A 16,236-nucleotide genomic window follows, 5' to 3' on the forward strand; every position below is an offset into this window, starting at 1 on the left:
GGCTCCTGGAGGCAGAAGTGTGCGGCCTATGTGCTGGCGCTCAGGCCCTGGAGTTTCAGTGCCTCGCTCACCCCCGTGGCCCTCGGCAGCGCTCTGGCCTACCGGGCCGAGGGAGCGTTAGACCCAGGGCTGCTGGTGGGAAGCGCTGTAACCGTCCTGGCTGTGCACGGAGCCGGCAACCTGGTGAATACCTACTACGACTTCTCCAAAGGCATCGATCACAAAAAGAGTGACGATAGGACTTTGGTGGACCAGATTTTGGAGCCTCAGGACGTAGTCCGGTTTGGAGTCTTCCTTTATACCGTGGGCTGTATCTGTGCTGCTGGGCTCTACGCTGTCTCAACGCTCAAGCTGGAGCACCTGGCCCTGATTTACTTCGGAGGACTTTCCAGCTCCTTCCTTTATACTGGAGGTAAGCACTGTATCCCATTTGCTGTGAATCTGGATGTAACTGTGACAGATTAGCTGACTTGTCAAGAGTTCCTAGAAGATACAAGTGATCTGTCTAGTTAACCACCATAAAAGTATCTGGTAGTATTTCCTGGAGTACTTGTACTTATATTCTTTGCCACTGATTGTTGTGGGAAGGTTTGGGAAGAGGCACACTGAGTTCTCAAGTTGGAAAGCAGTGTTGAGACATTGTTATTTATTTATATGGCTTGAGATGGTCATCAGAACTATTGCTGAGTTTTTTTGTGATGCATATCTCGTATCCCTCAGCAGTATAGCTCACTGCATACGTTCTTTTCCATTGATAGAATGTTACTTTGTTTTGGAATGTTTTGTTTTTATTCTCTAGATGGAGTTTCATGGTGAATGTAGAACAGTTTATGTTTGTTCTTAATAGGAGGAGGATATTTTTATTGTCTTCCTGTGTTGGGTAGATACAAACATAATTGTTAGGAAAAGAAAAACTCCGTTTCAAACTGTCAAACTTTCAGACAGTTATGTTGGTTTTCTTGTAAGTTTTATGTTTTGTTCTGAGCATTTTATATATTTCTTCAGGATCCAGGTTCTAGTATACATGATCACACTAAAGAGTACCATATTTCTAAAGATTTCTGCAGAAATAGGTACTTTTAGATGTGAAGATGGGTATTAGAACCAGCCCTGTTTCTGTTACATTGTTTGACTGGAGAAATTCAGAAGCTGCATTTCCTTTATTATCTTTGGAAAAAAGAGAAAATGTGTTTCTTGGCTGTAGCTAACCGTGCCTTGGTCACTTTACAATATTGCTTTGGGAAGGGCTGATCTGTTATAGTATCCATTCTCTTCTGTCATTTGAGTTGTTTGACAATGCTTCATTCTTGTGTCTTGTCACAGGAATTGGATTTAAATATGTTGCACTTGGAGACGTGGTGATCCTGATCACCTTTGGGCCCCTGGCTGTCATGTTTGCCCATGCTGTGCAGGTTGGTTATCTGTCTGTCTCACCACTGCTCTACGCTGTCCCACTGGCCCTCAGTACTGAGGCCATCTTGCACAGCAACAACACACGAGACATGGAGTCTGACCGGCAGGCGGGCATTGTCACCTTGGCTATCCTCATCGGCCCTGCGTTCTCCTATATTCTCTACACCGTGCTGCTCTTCTTGCCCTACTTGATTTTCTGTGTGCTGGCCACACGCTATACCATCAGCATGGCATTGCCACTACTCACCATCCCGATGGCATTTTCACTGGAAAGGCAGTTTCGGAGTCAGAACTTCAACAAAATTCCTCAGCGGACAGCTAAACTCAATCTCCTTTTGGGGCTTTTCTATGTTTTTGGTATTACGCTAGCACCAGCGGGTGCTCTGCCCAAACTGTAACAAGAGCTGTGGAGTCAGGCCTCACAATTCAGTATTAATGCAGATTAACAGGGGATGATGTGGGTAGATGACCCGTTATGGACAGTGGGAAGAACGGAGAGACCGTCTTGAGCTGTTGATTGTCTGTGAATTTTATAATTTCTGGTCTTGGTCAGCTTGTACAACAGACTTTATAAAAGTGATTCGTTGATTCTTTGGAAGGGGTGAACTGTGCAGCTTCCCTTCAGGGAAGCAAGGCAACGCGAGGACAAGGAAAGCTTTCTGTTCCTTTCGCAAGCACCGTGGTTGTTCTTATGACTCCTTTTCTTACCGTGGTCAAGGAGTCCGGTGGCTCCTGTGCGGTAAACAGAAAACACTGCCAAATGTTCAGCATCACAATGATGTAGGTGCTATTACTTCACTCCCTTGTGAGCATAGTTCACCTTCATCTGTTCTGTGTTTTAATTTTTGTTGTTTTTTTTTTCCTAGACAAATTTAGCTTTTATTTCGAAGCCCCCTGAAATGCACTAGTTACTAGTTCATTAACTGTTGCTTCTGCTTGGACCTTACAGTCTAGACGTTTCAAAATTATGTATCTCTGTGGGATGTTGGTGCTAAAACGGAGCACAAATAACCCACTGCACAAACTTTAAGCCAAAACCCGTAAATTTATATTCTGCTATGAAAGCTGAAGCTGTAAATGCAAATCATGCAGCCAAAAAGCCCTCAACGCATAGAAAAACAAGTGGTTTCCATTTTTGCATTTGCTTAGAATTTCTTCTCTGAGTTAAGGGGGAGCCAACAGACAGAGTGCCAGGTTTCTCTGGGTAGATATGGATTAATGGATACTTGAGTGGAAGAAAAAATTCTTAGTTTAAAAAAAAATTATTTTTCTGTTGTCGTAAACTGTTTATTTAGAGGCCTGGAGTATTGTAGTCAAATGGCTTATTATAGGAAGCCCAAAAAGCTCAGTTGAGCAAAGGAGAAAGGTACAGAGTTAGAAAAAAACAAGTCAGGCTCTGCATAAACATTAGGACTGGAAACAGGAAGAAACCATTTTTGTTAATGGTATTTTTCCTAATAGAGTCAGCAGTTTGTGTGACTGAATCACATTTAAATGTTCTCTCTGGAGTGAGGTTCCCCCCTCTTTTCCCCCCCCTACACCTTAGAGCCTTGTTCTGTTTTCTCCTGGGGATCTTGCCACTTGATATTCATGTGGCCATGTGGAGAACTGGTTGTTTTCAGCAATTATGTAGCAGTGTGAGAAACATGCAACCACAACTGGGAAAAAGTGTGACTTCAGTGCAAAGATGAATTTGATCCATACCATGTTGTCCAGTGGCAATGAAATCTCTTCTGTGTTGAAGAAAACATTTGTTTCTTGTATGCAGGGTTTTGGTGAAAAGTTTGTTTACAGGAGTTGTGGAAAGTTTCAGAGGAATGGGTGCAGGTGTTGGAACTGGAGCTGCTCTTGCCTGGAGTACAACCTTGTTTTTGAACCAAGTGGGAGTGTGCTAACCACTGTATGAAGGGCTTTTAATCATGAGCAATAAACTAGCAATAAACTAGCGTGGTGTTATCCTGCATCTGTCATAGGTAAGTTATGCCCTTGTGGTGTTCATCTGAAGGTGCTGGGTGTTGTATTTAGTGGATTGTACTGAGAGCGGTAAAGCTGAGCTGATGGTACAAGATTACATGGTATAGCTGTTTAAGTGATGGTTTTTATGGCTTCATGTTATCCAGTGTTACCCAGCTGTTGGGTCTCCTGCTTTACAACTGAGCTGTAGTCAACTGGAAGGATTCTTTGCAGGAATATTTTTATGAGCCACAGTTTTGTCTTTTATTAAAATTGGGCAAATGATCTCTCTAATCTGAGTAGGCACAAGGAGATGGACTTGAGCAACCATGTACTCCTTTCTACAGCAAAATACTTGTTCAGATTAGAAACACGAGGAGAACATGCAAAAGTTCAGCTCAGCGGGATGGAGGGAGATATCAAGATGGTTTTGGAAACTTTCAATACAGACATACACACAACACAGTATCTACTGGTACTTTTTTGTGGACCTACAGAATAAAGAAGAGCCTGGCTTAAAGACCCACTTCACTTTTCTGCAAAGCAGAAGCTTTTCTAGGGATACAGATGAAGCTGGTGAATCTGTTAACCTTGCAACTGGGGATATGTGGGCTTATTAGGTTAACCGCAGCATGGCTTTGTTGCTACCCTTTGTAGCAGCTGCAGGCTTTGCTTTATAAAAGCTTGGTTTTGTGTAGCTATCAGTTTGAAAGAATGGATAGTTATCTTTTTCTACTCCTTTAACGTAAACTAGAGTACTCAAGCTAAATTCCTTAAAGTAACTTAATACTTGACTCATATCTTTGATTACAGTAATTGTAACGGTGGAAAGATCTAGGATATGGTCATAGTTGTATCTAGGCTACCCTTTACTAGCAGGGAGAAGCCCCCTGCGTAGAATGTCTGCTTACTGCTGGAAAGGACCAGTGCTTTCTGTTACAGAGATGAAGGAAGAGCTCACCAGTACATGTATATGTTTGTGGAACACTTTTCAAGGGGGCGGGGGGGGGGATTTGAAGCATTGTAATAGTAAGAATGAGATGAAAATTTGGTAATTCCTTACTAGCAGATGCTGGTTGCTTCCGATTCTCTGTCTGTGAGAAGCAATATCATTCCAGGTTCTTAAGGATATTAATAAACAACACATTCTTCACCATGGCTTTGAGGAAATCATTTCACTTCTGTGTCTCAGTCAACAGCTGGTTTTTGCCTACCTCACAGGGATGCTGAGCTGACATCATTGTCATAGAGAACTTTGAAAGCAAAAAGTGCTTTATCTCTGTGTGCTTTCAAAAAGCATGTTAGCACTAGAAAATGTTCTAGGTATGAACTAACCTAGCAGGTGACTTAACCAATGTAAGTAGACCAAAATAACTTCCTCATAGACATTGAATAGTAAGAGAGGTTTCTTTATTGGCTTGTTTTGTGATGAGGATGCTGGGTCTCTTCCCCTACCCCTCTCCTCCCTGTCCCATGCTACTTTCCCTGAATATAAACTTTTTAAACTTCTTTCAGGTCGCTCTTGATGAGCCGTGTTGCAATGGGATGAGCCTGCACTGGTAGATGAACAGATCTGTAGCCCATCTGTTAATGTGTCCTAAAGCACCTCCTGGCCTTTCTTCTTATCCAATAAAGTATCTGAATGTTATTCTGTTAATTATGCTGTGTTTTATTATTTTAGATCACGCCAAATATATTTTCACACATGTATTAGAGAATCTTTCTGGAAGGAGGAGGGTCTTTGTCTGACATGTTTATAGTGTAAGTGTATGAAAGATCATACCTTGTTTTGTAAGAGTCCTTTCAAGAATCACATAGTCCTGTTCTTCCATATCACTGGGTAAAATGTTCAGTAGCAGTGATCATCTAATACTAATGGCAGACTTCAGAGTAGTTTCAGTGTTCTCATCAATGAGCAGAATTTTCTTTGATGCAGTTTTCTGTGCCATGTACTGTTCAGCATTTGTAAGGAGGTTTCAGCTGAACTTTTAATCTTTTTAATAAAGATGGACTTTTTCATCCTCACCTGTGTGTCTGCCGTTCTTCCAGTGCCATGATCTCTGCTCCTGACTTGTAATGATTTTACTCGCTCCATAGGACTGACAGCATAACACCTCCCCTCTGTGTGTCATAAATGAGCCTAAAACACAGTTTGAAATTTTCCTGTCTCGGCCACTGGTGCAGTTTACTGTACAAATGCGTGTACTACAATTAGCTTAAGGGGACTAGGAAGTCTTATTTGTCTTACATGCTTTCTGTCTCGCTTTTTTTCATATGTGGTTAAAGTGGTTTGAACAGTCTAGAGAAAACCCTGGGCTGTGCCACCTCTATTGCCTGTGACGCACTGAGCTGAAAACAGATACAAAGAAGATTTCATGTGCGAGGGATTTATGAAACATGATTATTTCAGTTTTTGCTTCTAGATGAAAATCCATCTGAGTAGGAGAGAATGAAAGAAGTTCCTGCAGTAAAGTTTAGTGACTATAAACAATTGTGGAGCTAATGCTTTCACCTGCAACACTATCTTACAAAACAGTCTCTGTTTTGAAGTGGGTTCCTGTTTGGGTTTGCAGGACATTCTATGATTCTAAAACAGCTAGGCCTGGGAAATATTTTTTAGCCTTCCTGATGTGCAGAGTGGGCCCCAAGGTCGTAGCAGTTGGAGATAATTTTAGAGGATAAAATGCAGATGCATGGCATCCAGATACACATGGGCTGTACTCGAGAATCCTCTCCAAGAAATACGATAAAGCTCTTTTTCTGAATCTGCAGAAAGCAGTCTGCTGAGTGTCCTTTAGCAAGACCTCATATGGGGTGCTTTGTTAATACTGTAATTGTTCTGCACTTGCTTTTAAAACACACTCCAATGCTTTGTCCTGGTAGCAGGCTGAATCCATTACTAGTCAGCTTAAACTCATTTTAAAGAAACTGGACATCTAACAGAAAATGTTCAGAGTTTTGCAATTCATGCAACATTGGACATGTGTTCTGTACGTGTCTAGGTGGAGGCTGTAATTCTGGTTGTCTGCAGGTGGCAGCATTGCTCTGCCATCACAGCTGCAGCACCCTGTGGTACCTGTGTCCCTGGCTGAGAGATCCTCTGCCAGGCAGACAAGGGCCACTGCAGAGCACTAGAAATTGTCCTGATGACCTTTGAACTTGTTCCACAGTCTAAAAAAAACTTATTCCCCATGAGAGAAATAGTGGATGAGATTCCAGTATTGCTGCTTCTCTACTGTTCTCCAAGGTTGGTCTAGAATCCTAGGTCCACTTTTTACTGAGTGGCAAAACGTTTTATGCAGTAGACTATTGTTATCGGAGAAGGAGGGCTATCCCTCCTGCATTTATGGTTTTAGGGGTTGTGTGGGCTCAGGTCATGGCATTGCTCAGCACATACGTTTTGTTTAGGAGGATTTTTTTTTACAGCCATGACAGATAGAAGTTTTTTGGAGATTTTCTCCCCTCTACAGGCCATGAATCAAAAATCTACAGGAATGTTCATGGCCACAAACAGCCAACTGAGTCCTAAATTCCACTGTCTCTGCAGCCTCTGGTCAGTAGCAACATATGTGAGATAGATACACCTATTGCCAGAAGGGTACTGGGCTGAAGGCAGTAACACCAAGGTGTTTCTGTTTTCTGTGAGTCAGGAAGGGTTGAATGCGTGTACATATGTGAAAGTGATATGCATTCCCATTGAATGTTAACTCATCTCCAGATGGTGAAGAAATGCATCTAAGTAATTTAGCATCCTGGAATGTCTCCTGGGGATTAAGACATAAAAAGAAGATCAATCTCTGGCAAGCTAACCCACAGGAGAAAAAAAAAAAAAGATTGTTTTCTAGAGATCTGTATGCTTTTTTGTGTGTGGGAGAGAATGTGTGTTGCATTCCGACTTGTGTAAAAAACATCTTATGGAGGAGAAGTTAAAGGGAAGAAATGTTTTCAGCATTTACTTCAGCAAGGCTTTGTGCTTTCTAGGGAAAACTAAACTTGATATAGATTCTTTCTCTTACATTCAAATCCTGAACATCCTAGTTACCACTCTCCTGCTAACAGTTTTGGGGTAAAAAATTGAAATTCTGGGAGGCCCTGTCTGTGTATGGGAAGGGATACAGAATAGTTTGAGTGCCACGGAAGCAGTGCAGTAGGAATGTCTAACCTGCAATGGGAACAGTGGAGATAGACTATTCAATTTTCATCTGCCAAAGAAGAGCTTTAACAGTAAAATTGACCCAAATTGTCAGACTATGGTGGTGCATAGGGAAATCTTGCATTTAGAACTTGTGTAGCTTTGAACAGTTTGGCTGAAATAGTAGCATGCAATGCACCTTGGGGATGGGGCTGACATTGATGGAAAGGGCCACCACCAAATGGTGCCAGTCCAGGTGTGAAAGTCAGAAACTGGCTCCTGTGACAGGAGGGCTGTTCACAATACTAGCACGGGCATTTGTAAAATGTCAGTGGCCAAATACAGTCAGTGCCCCATTTTTTGTCGTTGATGTGAAACAGCTGTCCAAAGAGACGATGGTGTTCCAGCAGGCACTGCTTCCCCCTTTCCTGTCCCACTTGGACAGGAAAGGACATTTGAGTGCTGGGAGCTGTGAACTCTGCACATGATACCTGTCTGTAAAAGATGCAGACAGCTGCATTATTCTGTGTCCTTGTGGTAATAAATCAGTCTGGGGTCCTTGATCAGTTCAGGGACCAGCTAGAGGAGGAGTCACTTATAATAACAAGGCTGATGTGGGCGGGCACAGAAGTAAAGGCATAAAGATGAAGGCAGTGCCTGGTGGAGCTTTAATGGTCTTATAATGCATTTCCAGAGCCCATTCCTGGCTGTGGTTTTACATGTGGCAGCTGAATCAGAGATGGAAGTGAAATACTTTCATTATCAAGTCCTTACACTTCAATTTGCTATAAATTGTTCCAGTCACTGCCAAGTGAGTGACAGTAGAGACAGTCCCCTGGCTTGTTGCCTAGCCCATGAATATAATTTCAATCAGTGCTCACTGTAGACATCTTGGATGGACAGAATAGCATGTATATGTGGTTGCAAGGCAGGACTGAAGTGAGCTGGAAGAGCTGTGTATGGGGAACCAAGACTGGAAATAGTATAGACCTGAGGGGATCTGTCAGAGATTTTTGTGTAGTCCTAGACCTGGAGGAACTGTCTAGGAGCTGCCGGGATGTGTCAGGAGTCCTTCTAATCATGGGGGAGCCGGCTAGCAGCACTCCCCTGTGCTCAGCCCCTATTCCTGATGCCCTGCTATCTCACTGCATCACCTAACGTTAGTCCCTGTGCTTTGTCCTGGAGCAGGGCTCTGCAGCTGATACTGCAGCTTTCCTTATTGCCTCACCAGCTGGGATTCTGTGCTTGCTAGACTTCAAGGTTGTGCTATAAAAATTGGTTCCAATCTGAAATCTGCCATAAAACTACATGGGCTTACATGTGAATGGATGGATTTACCAGGCTGCAGGGGGAAATGAGCTCAGCCATTGATAAAGGAGAAGGTCTTGGTTTCTGACAGATTTGTCTTATTTTCAGTATAATCTTAAAAAGTCTCCATATTTTTGTCATGCAGGCTGTTAGCACACTTATTAGAAATTCTCTGGCTGCTCAAAAGGTGTAGTTAACAACGTGCAAAATCATCTGTGTAGAGTAAGCCTTACCCATATTAACAAAGCAGTGGGTTTGATTTATCTCCAGGAACCACAAGGGTTAAATTTTCTTTTTCCAATGCTCCTTGTGCTGCTGCAACCACTTTAGGTGCCTGTAAGATGACATAATGTTGTCTGATTGTCCATGATCTTTATTTATTTTTTGAGACCAGTCTTTGTCTAGTGTCTTATCCAGAAATGAGCAGTTCCTGGAGGATGCTTTCTTTTCCAGAGACATGCCTTCTCCTTACTCATTGGTAGAGTCCTTGAATGAAACCTTCAGTGGTACAGTCGATAGCAGTAATAATACTACTGAGAAGACCCCAGATATAATCTGGACTATGAACTTCATTAGCTTCTGTGAAGTGATCCTTACACACCATTGCTGATTTGGGCTCCTAACTTTTTTTGGTTTAGGACTAGATTTAAACCCATCAATGTTTTCTGTGTATTCCCTGATGAGATGGGGATAGAGTGTTTGACTTGCCCTCTGTGTTTTATTCTGCCTTTGTGAAGATGTTTTACAAGAGATAGCTTGGTTCCACTGTACTTACAAGCTCCTCTGCGCTTCAGCCAAACACTTCACAGTCCTTGAGAGATTATTTTGTGATTTAATATGCATTCTCTATAAAGAACAGAACACCTCCCCATCCTCCATGCTTTTCTGCTAGTGCTATTTCCTTTTAGTGCCATAACCTTGAAAAAAGCTGACAACACAGCAGCAGTACTACCTGGACAACGTATCTTTTGAGCACTTCACGGTGGGCTGCCAGATCTGGGCTGGAAAGGTATTTATCCGGCTCTGTTTAGACAGGAGCAGGCTCTTGCACAAGCTGGCCAGCCAGCACTCTTTAGAGAATGGACTTTATCATCCTTTGTGTTTGCGGATGTTGTGAGCTGTTGTTTTACAGCAGCTGGGAGAAAGGTGTATCCCACTCTCTGTTCCAGTGAGAAACACAAGACAGAAGCTGGTCTATCAGAGCCTGACTTCCCTGTACATGCAACATCTTTTATTTTTTCCTTGCTGTGATGATTTGCAAATTGTTACCTGTCTCTTGCAGGCAATGCTGGAGCCTGCACTGAATGCTGTGGTAAAAGACTAATTGGGCACACTCTGTCCCGGCAGAGTAATCTGAGATCATAACCTTTCAGGGATTAGGAATCCAATTATCTCAAGAAACAGCCACCAGATTGAAATATCCTTCTAACCTCTTCTTGCTTAGTATTCCAAACGTGTACCATCTCCCTGCACTGGAAGTTTCAAAAGTCACATAATAAAAAAGATTAGAATTGCCCCTAAATAGCTTCCATAAAGATTATTATTATCTAATGGTAATTCCATCTCTGAGCCTGTCTTCAGTATTTTCTGGATCCAGATGAGCCAGAGAGCTGATGGCTTTGAAAGACTATGCTTATTTACAGGCCCTCTAGGGCGAGGCAGAGTGCTTGTGGGACTGACTGTGCACTTCAGATGCCTAGGAGGAGACTTTCCTCCTTCCTCCCCACTATTTCATGTTTGATTGTGTCCTGGTTTAGGCTGGGACAGAGTTAACTTTCTTCATAGTAGCTAGTGTGAGGCTATGCTTTGGATTTGTGCTGAGAGGGCAGCTGATAACATACCGATGTTTATAGTTGTTGCCAGGACAGTCAAGGACTTTTTCACTTTTCATGCTGTGCCAGTCTCTGCAAGTGCAGGAGAAGCTGGGAGGGAGCACAGCCCCAGTTACTGGCTTAGGATTTGGCCTCAGGTTTAGGATTCAGAACTATTTATTGTCTACAGCAATCTACTTTTTTCTGTTCACAGAAAAAGTGTGTGGCTCTCTGGGTTTCCTGTTTCTTGAGTGAACTACAGATGGATGAATGGGTGGATTTACACAGTGTATAATCCAGTGGAGTGGTGTGATACGGAACAAACAAGACAATACTTGAGAGGATAATAAGGATATAGGTAAGGGAATGAGAGTATGTGATCCAAAAGAGTCTCCGTTTTATACAGAGGCCCAGTGAGGACTGCAGGGACTGAAGCACATCTGTTTCATAAGAGAGGACTTACATTTGCCGGGCTGCTATTTAAGTATCTACCTTACCTGTAGATTTCTGCAGAAAATTCTGTATGAGCCAGATTTCCACTCCTGGTCCAAGACATGAAGGAGGTCAGGAAAGCTCAAGAGTACAAAGCTCAAGAGTGCAAAATTCCAGTGTGCATGGGAATGTTTCCTTCTGCTTGTTTAATCTGACAGTGGGACAGACATGGTGTGAACCCCAGGAACAGAAGAACTGTGAGACACTGAAATTATTCCAAGCACCCTATGAATTGTTGTTTTCTTTAAGCTTTTAGAGAGTGACACAATGGTGGGCATTTATTTTGTTGGCAAGACAGAAAATATTAGCACAACAGGCAGTGTACAATGGGCTGTTCCTTAACCTGGCCACTGCTTGTTCTCTGTAGGACACTGGTACATAGTGGGAAGTTTCCTACCAAAGGAATTAGGAACATACATAGTTTGTTCTTGTCTGGGTTTTGAGCACAGAGATTGCTATGGTCATTGTTTTTTATTAGTTTAATGTATGTTGAAGTCTACAAATAAATGCTGGGACCCAGGTGGAACAGATGAGATGTGACTAAGTTCTTGGATGACTGATAATGAGCAGGGACTGGAAAATCAATTGTGTTAATTCCTGGCTTGTCACTGGGACGGAGAATTAATGAGAAAATCTGTCTAACTTAATGGTATTTACACATTATACAGACTGTGATAAAATTGTCTTCAGGCGCTGCTTGGCATCACAATTATAGGATTATTGTAGATCCAGAGGCAGCAACAGAAATCCACAAGCACAAAAACTCCCTTCAGAAACAATAAACAAGTGATGACACAGACCAGCCAGGAGGGCTGAAGAGAAAACAGACAGGCATCACGTTTTGCTTCTCATACTGTACGCTTAGGAACTTACTGCAGGGGCTGTGACATTGGTGTGTGGTGATTCATATTGTGTGTGGTGCTGTGCTTGTGATAAACACCGTGCCCTGTGGGAGTCCTTCCCTCCTGGGGTCCTAAAGCACTTTGTAGACAGCAGGGAGGCTGCTCATCTTGCAGTGCAGTGGATTCTAGATAGCTATTTAAAACATTTGAAAGATTTGAGCCCCCATCTTCCTCTGAGTTAGGAAGTGGTCTGGAGTTCCGCTCACTGAGCATGAAGAGTTTGTGCTGGACCAGCAGCAGTATTATGGCACTGAGGGTGAACCAGTGGTGCTAGCTTCCTACACTGGCTTGTAAAAAAAGTCAGGTAGGAAAGCAGCAGATGGCCATCAGACTCCTGCAGAAATTTGTGAAGCTGTCAGTAACTCCTCCGCAGAACAGAGCACACACGTACCTGCTTGAATGAGTGTGGAACACTGGTCTTGGTCATGACTGAAAGAAAAGCGAATCCATCTCCCCAACAGCCTCCTGTCCATGAGGAGTTAATCCAGCTGAGACAGAATCAGTATAATTGATGGTGTATTACTGAATAAGTCATCCATAAACCTTGTGTACTCAGAACACCTGCATGCCTCTAGCTTTTCTTGTCAACCTCTCTCTCCTTGATGTTGTGCTTCATATGTCCTCCCATCCCGCAATCTACATTTAAGCATGCTGAGTGCCTAAAATCCCAGCGGCTCCCAGGACTGTCAAAAGGGGAATAAAAGGGAGATGCTATATAGAGAGTGACACTAAATTTGTTTGGGTTTTCTCTCTAAAGATTTGGTGCAGGTTCTTTTATTTCCATCTCAAGGTGTCAAGGTCTTAGTTGTGTTGGAAAGTTTTGGAAGAGAATGATAAAAAGTTCCCCCTTCTGACAGGCAGACAACTACAGGGATGAGAGTCAGTGAAACAGGCCAGACCTCACATGCCCCCAGAGCTGAACTCCGCTGGTTCTTTGAGCTGCATACATGGGCTCTATATAGCTGCCTCTATAGCCTAGAGGTCCCAATTTTTGAAGGTCTAATTTTTTTTAGAATTCCTACAGGGCAAGTCCTGGTTGTCTCCTCTAGGTTGTGCCATCCTCAGGTTCTCTACAAGGGTCCTTAAACTTTCAGTGCCTTTCTTTGTATTAGCCAGATCCTATTGCTAACAAGAGATGTAAGGAGCATCTTTCTGCTGCAGTCTGCTTAGCGAGAAATGGACCCAGATTTTTTCACAGTTTTCCTAACTGGGAGGAATCAGTAACACTGTAAAAACAGGATTTCTAGGGTGTGACAGTATTACATCTGGCAAGAGATGTAAATTCAGTTCTTCCAGCTCTTAAAACATCCAGGAGTATCTTTCTTAAATGCCAGTATAAATGCACTTGTAATACACGGTTTGACTAGTTCTGATTCTCTCCAGTGGAGGATAATGGCTTGCCTGCAGCCTCTCAGCTTTACTACACATCTTCACTTAGCCTGCAGGGAAATTTAGGAGCAGTGTGCTGAAGCAGCCTGCTGGAGGCCACACAGTGGATTGGTGGTGTTGCAAATATAAGACCAGGAACTGAAGCAATTTCCTAGTCCTTTTTTTGTTTGTTGTTCGTTTCTTGGAGAAGGGAGGATGGGCTTAGAGCTAAGGAGAGCAATAAAGGATCATTCTTTGCCAACATGCATTGAGAAATCTCTAAGCCCAAAGGAGTTTGCCACTACACTTCCTAGTCCTTGGAACTCCTCAGAAAGGAAGCAGCTGTCCAGAGTTGCTTTGGACATTTGTCCAAGGTGATCTGGACTTAAGGAAGGCATGTTGTTTCCACTTCTGAATGTAATTGAATTCAACCCTGACAAAGCCAAATGAGGTGGCCACTGTGGCTGCCAACTGTAATTAAGAACAGAATGCTCTCTGAGTAAGAAGAAAGTAAAATCCCAAGCATTCTTAATTCTCATGATTTCTGACAAGTTTGTGGAAAGCTGGTTCCTTAATCCCCAGCCTATGTTCTGCTTGGAGTCCCCCTGCTTTCATGAACTCCCGCTATGCCTGTGTCGCATGAATATCAGACAGGAAGATCCGTGAGCAGATGGTGCTGTGCATGCTCTGACATACAGGCAGTATGCATCTCACAGTGCATAAATACGTGTTTGGATGGCCCCAAACTGGATCAGTTGGATGCAGAGAAGACAGGGGCTAATTTGTGATGATACATGGTCTGCTTGGCTGATGCTCTGAATGTTGTTACCACCAGTAAAAACTACACTGGTACATTGTGGGAGAGGATTCTCAGCACTGGGAGCCTCAAACAGTAAAACTCAATGCAAATCTATGCCCACTGCAGGGAGCTGCTCTGAGGAGAGGGACAAAATGTTACTGAGGGAGAAAAAGGCTTGTTGTATACTGAGTTTTATGTTTAGGAGGTAAATTATAGAAGCAGCTAGTGGTTAAGGCATTAGTCTGCAGCTTGCAGGCTCATGGTAAATTCTTTGCTCAGTAACAGGTTTTGTGTCTGATAGTGGATCAGATGCTTCCCTTTCCTGGTCTTGGTTCCTCATCTGTAAAATAGGCATAATTGTTCTCATCTTGCTAGAGCATTGTCATGACAGATCTGTTAAGACTCTGAGGTGCATAGATACTGTTGTGATGAAAGCTTCATCAGTACTTAAGATGGACGTTCAGATGTTTTTCTAGGTGATCCCCCCAGGCCTGGTTCTGGGGAAGGGCTTACTCACAAGAGGCTGAATCAGGACTTCTTTTCTTTTGTTCTGCTCTTGCCTGCAGGGGAATTTTACCTCCTTCTGGAGGTAAATCTGTCTTAATCTCTAGAAACTCTGCAGTGCATGATAAGAGTGTGAAGAAAAAAAGATTAAAAAGCAAAAGGATTAAAATCTAAAGGGCTCATCCACTGTGTGCTTTGGAGAATCTGCTGAAACTGAAGCCTCTTGGAGAGGCTGCACATATCTCTGTATTAGTGCTGACAAGGAGAATGTCTCTGTGTCTCTATTATTAAAGCTTACCAGCTGTATTCCTGGATCCCGGACAGCACTTAGGCATCAGTTTCTTCAGACCATTGCCTGGAGGGGACCTTCAGGATATGGCAAGGAGTGCTGGAAGCTTAAACTAGGTCCTAGGTAACAGTGTACTTGATGGGATTAACTTTGTTTTCTTTCCTGGGGAAAGCACAACCAGAGCTTCTCTGATTTGTTGTTTGGTTTCTTTTGAAAATATCTTAAATGTTGTGGACTGATCATGAGCATGTCTTGTGGCTGAATGCAGGCAGCTACATCCTTATTATGCCAGCTCACCTTTGGGAAGCGAGTAGGACTTAGGCCAAGCACTGTGTCTCAGCTCTGAGAGTCTGCAGAAGAGGGGAACCTGTGGTCTGCCAAGGATGGAGTTTGTCATTGAGAGATTTATTTTAAATTAATAGTATGAATTGCTTAGGAATTGAGAATGAGTGGTGGCAGGGCAAAAGGAAGGCATGGAAATAGGTCCGGGAAGAGAACCATCTCCTGGGGAACAGTCAACAAAATAAAAATATCGGCATTCTTTTTGCTGCACAAGACATACTTGGATGGGTCCTGAAAGGCCTTTGAAGACTTTTATCTGGCAGAGCTGAATGCTGGCAGCGTATCAGTTTGTCCTTCGCAGTGATAATAGCCCTGAATTTACTTTCAGGAAAAGCTACCTTTTCTTAATTTCTTTAAGGGCTGGAGCACTTGTAGAGATCATTATCTGGTTTCAGAGGTTCCTCTCATCTAACTCTACTCCTGCCTTAACAAGACATTAATGTGTTGTCTGCCTGGCTTGTAAGTTATGATGGGAGAGTGGAAAATGATGGATTTGACTGAGTAGCAAAACTTGATGTTCATCTTGGGGAAGCAGATATTAAAATACTTCAACAAAAAAGAATCTCGGTATGCTTTAAAAGCCTGAAGTGGCTGCGGGGCTGATGAGATGTAACAATAGGAATAAGGGGAAGGTTTATTAGCAATATCACAGGAACTCAGAGTAGCTGAATAACTCATAAATCTTTCATTAATTTTACAAAAATGAGGGATGAAATCCTAAACACTGTAGGTAGATAGATAGAGAGATATAGATGTATATCTTTTGCTTGAGAATTGTTTGGTAAATTATTTTCTTTTGAAATTCAGGAACTATCTGGTTTGGGTTTATATTTTTTTTTCAGTCTGAGAACCTATTGAACACTTGGTCTCAGAGTATTGTGATCTCCCTCGATAGAGGGAATCACAGAATCACAGAATCACAG

At 42.7% G+C, this 16,236-nt stretch overlaps 1 protein-coding gene across 1 annotated transcript; it reads left to right on the top strand.

The window, feature by feature from the left end:
* Positions 1-6: 6 nt before the first annotated feature.
* On the top strand, positions 7-1,934 carry UBIAD1 (UbiA prenyltransferase domain containing 1; the record flags this gene model as incomplete). Its single annotated transcript, XM_010073732.1, has 2 exons — positions 7-412; positions 1,324-1,934. Coding segments are annotated over 2 exons (894 nt in total), but the record flags the coding sequence as incomplete, so codon positions are not given.
* Between the last annotated feature and the right edge of the window lie 14,302 nt (positions 1,935-16,236).

The sequence above is a fragment of the Pterocles gutturalis genome, unplaced genomic scaffold, assembly GCF_000699245.1.
Source record: "Pterocles gutturalis isolate BGI_N339 unplaced genomic scaffold, ASM69924v1 scaffold36792, whole genome shotgun sequence".
Taxonomy (NCBI): Eukaryota; Metazoa; Chordata; class Aves; order Pterocliformes; family Pteroclidae; genus Pterocles; species Pterocles gutturalis.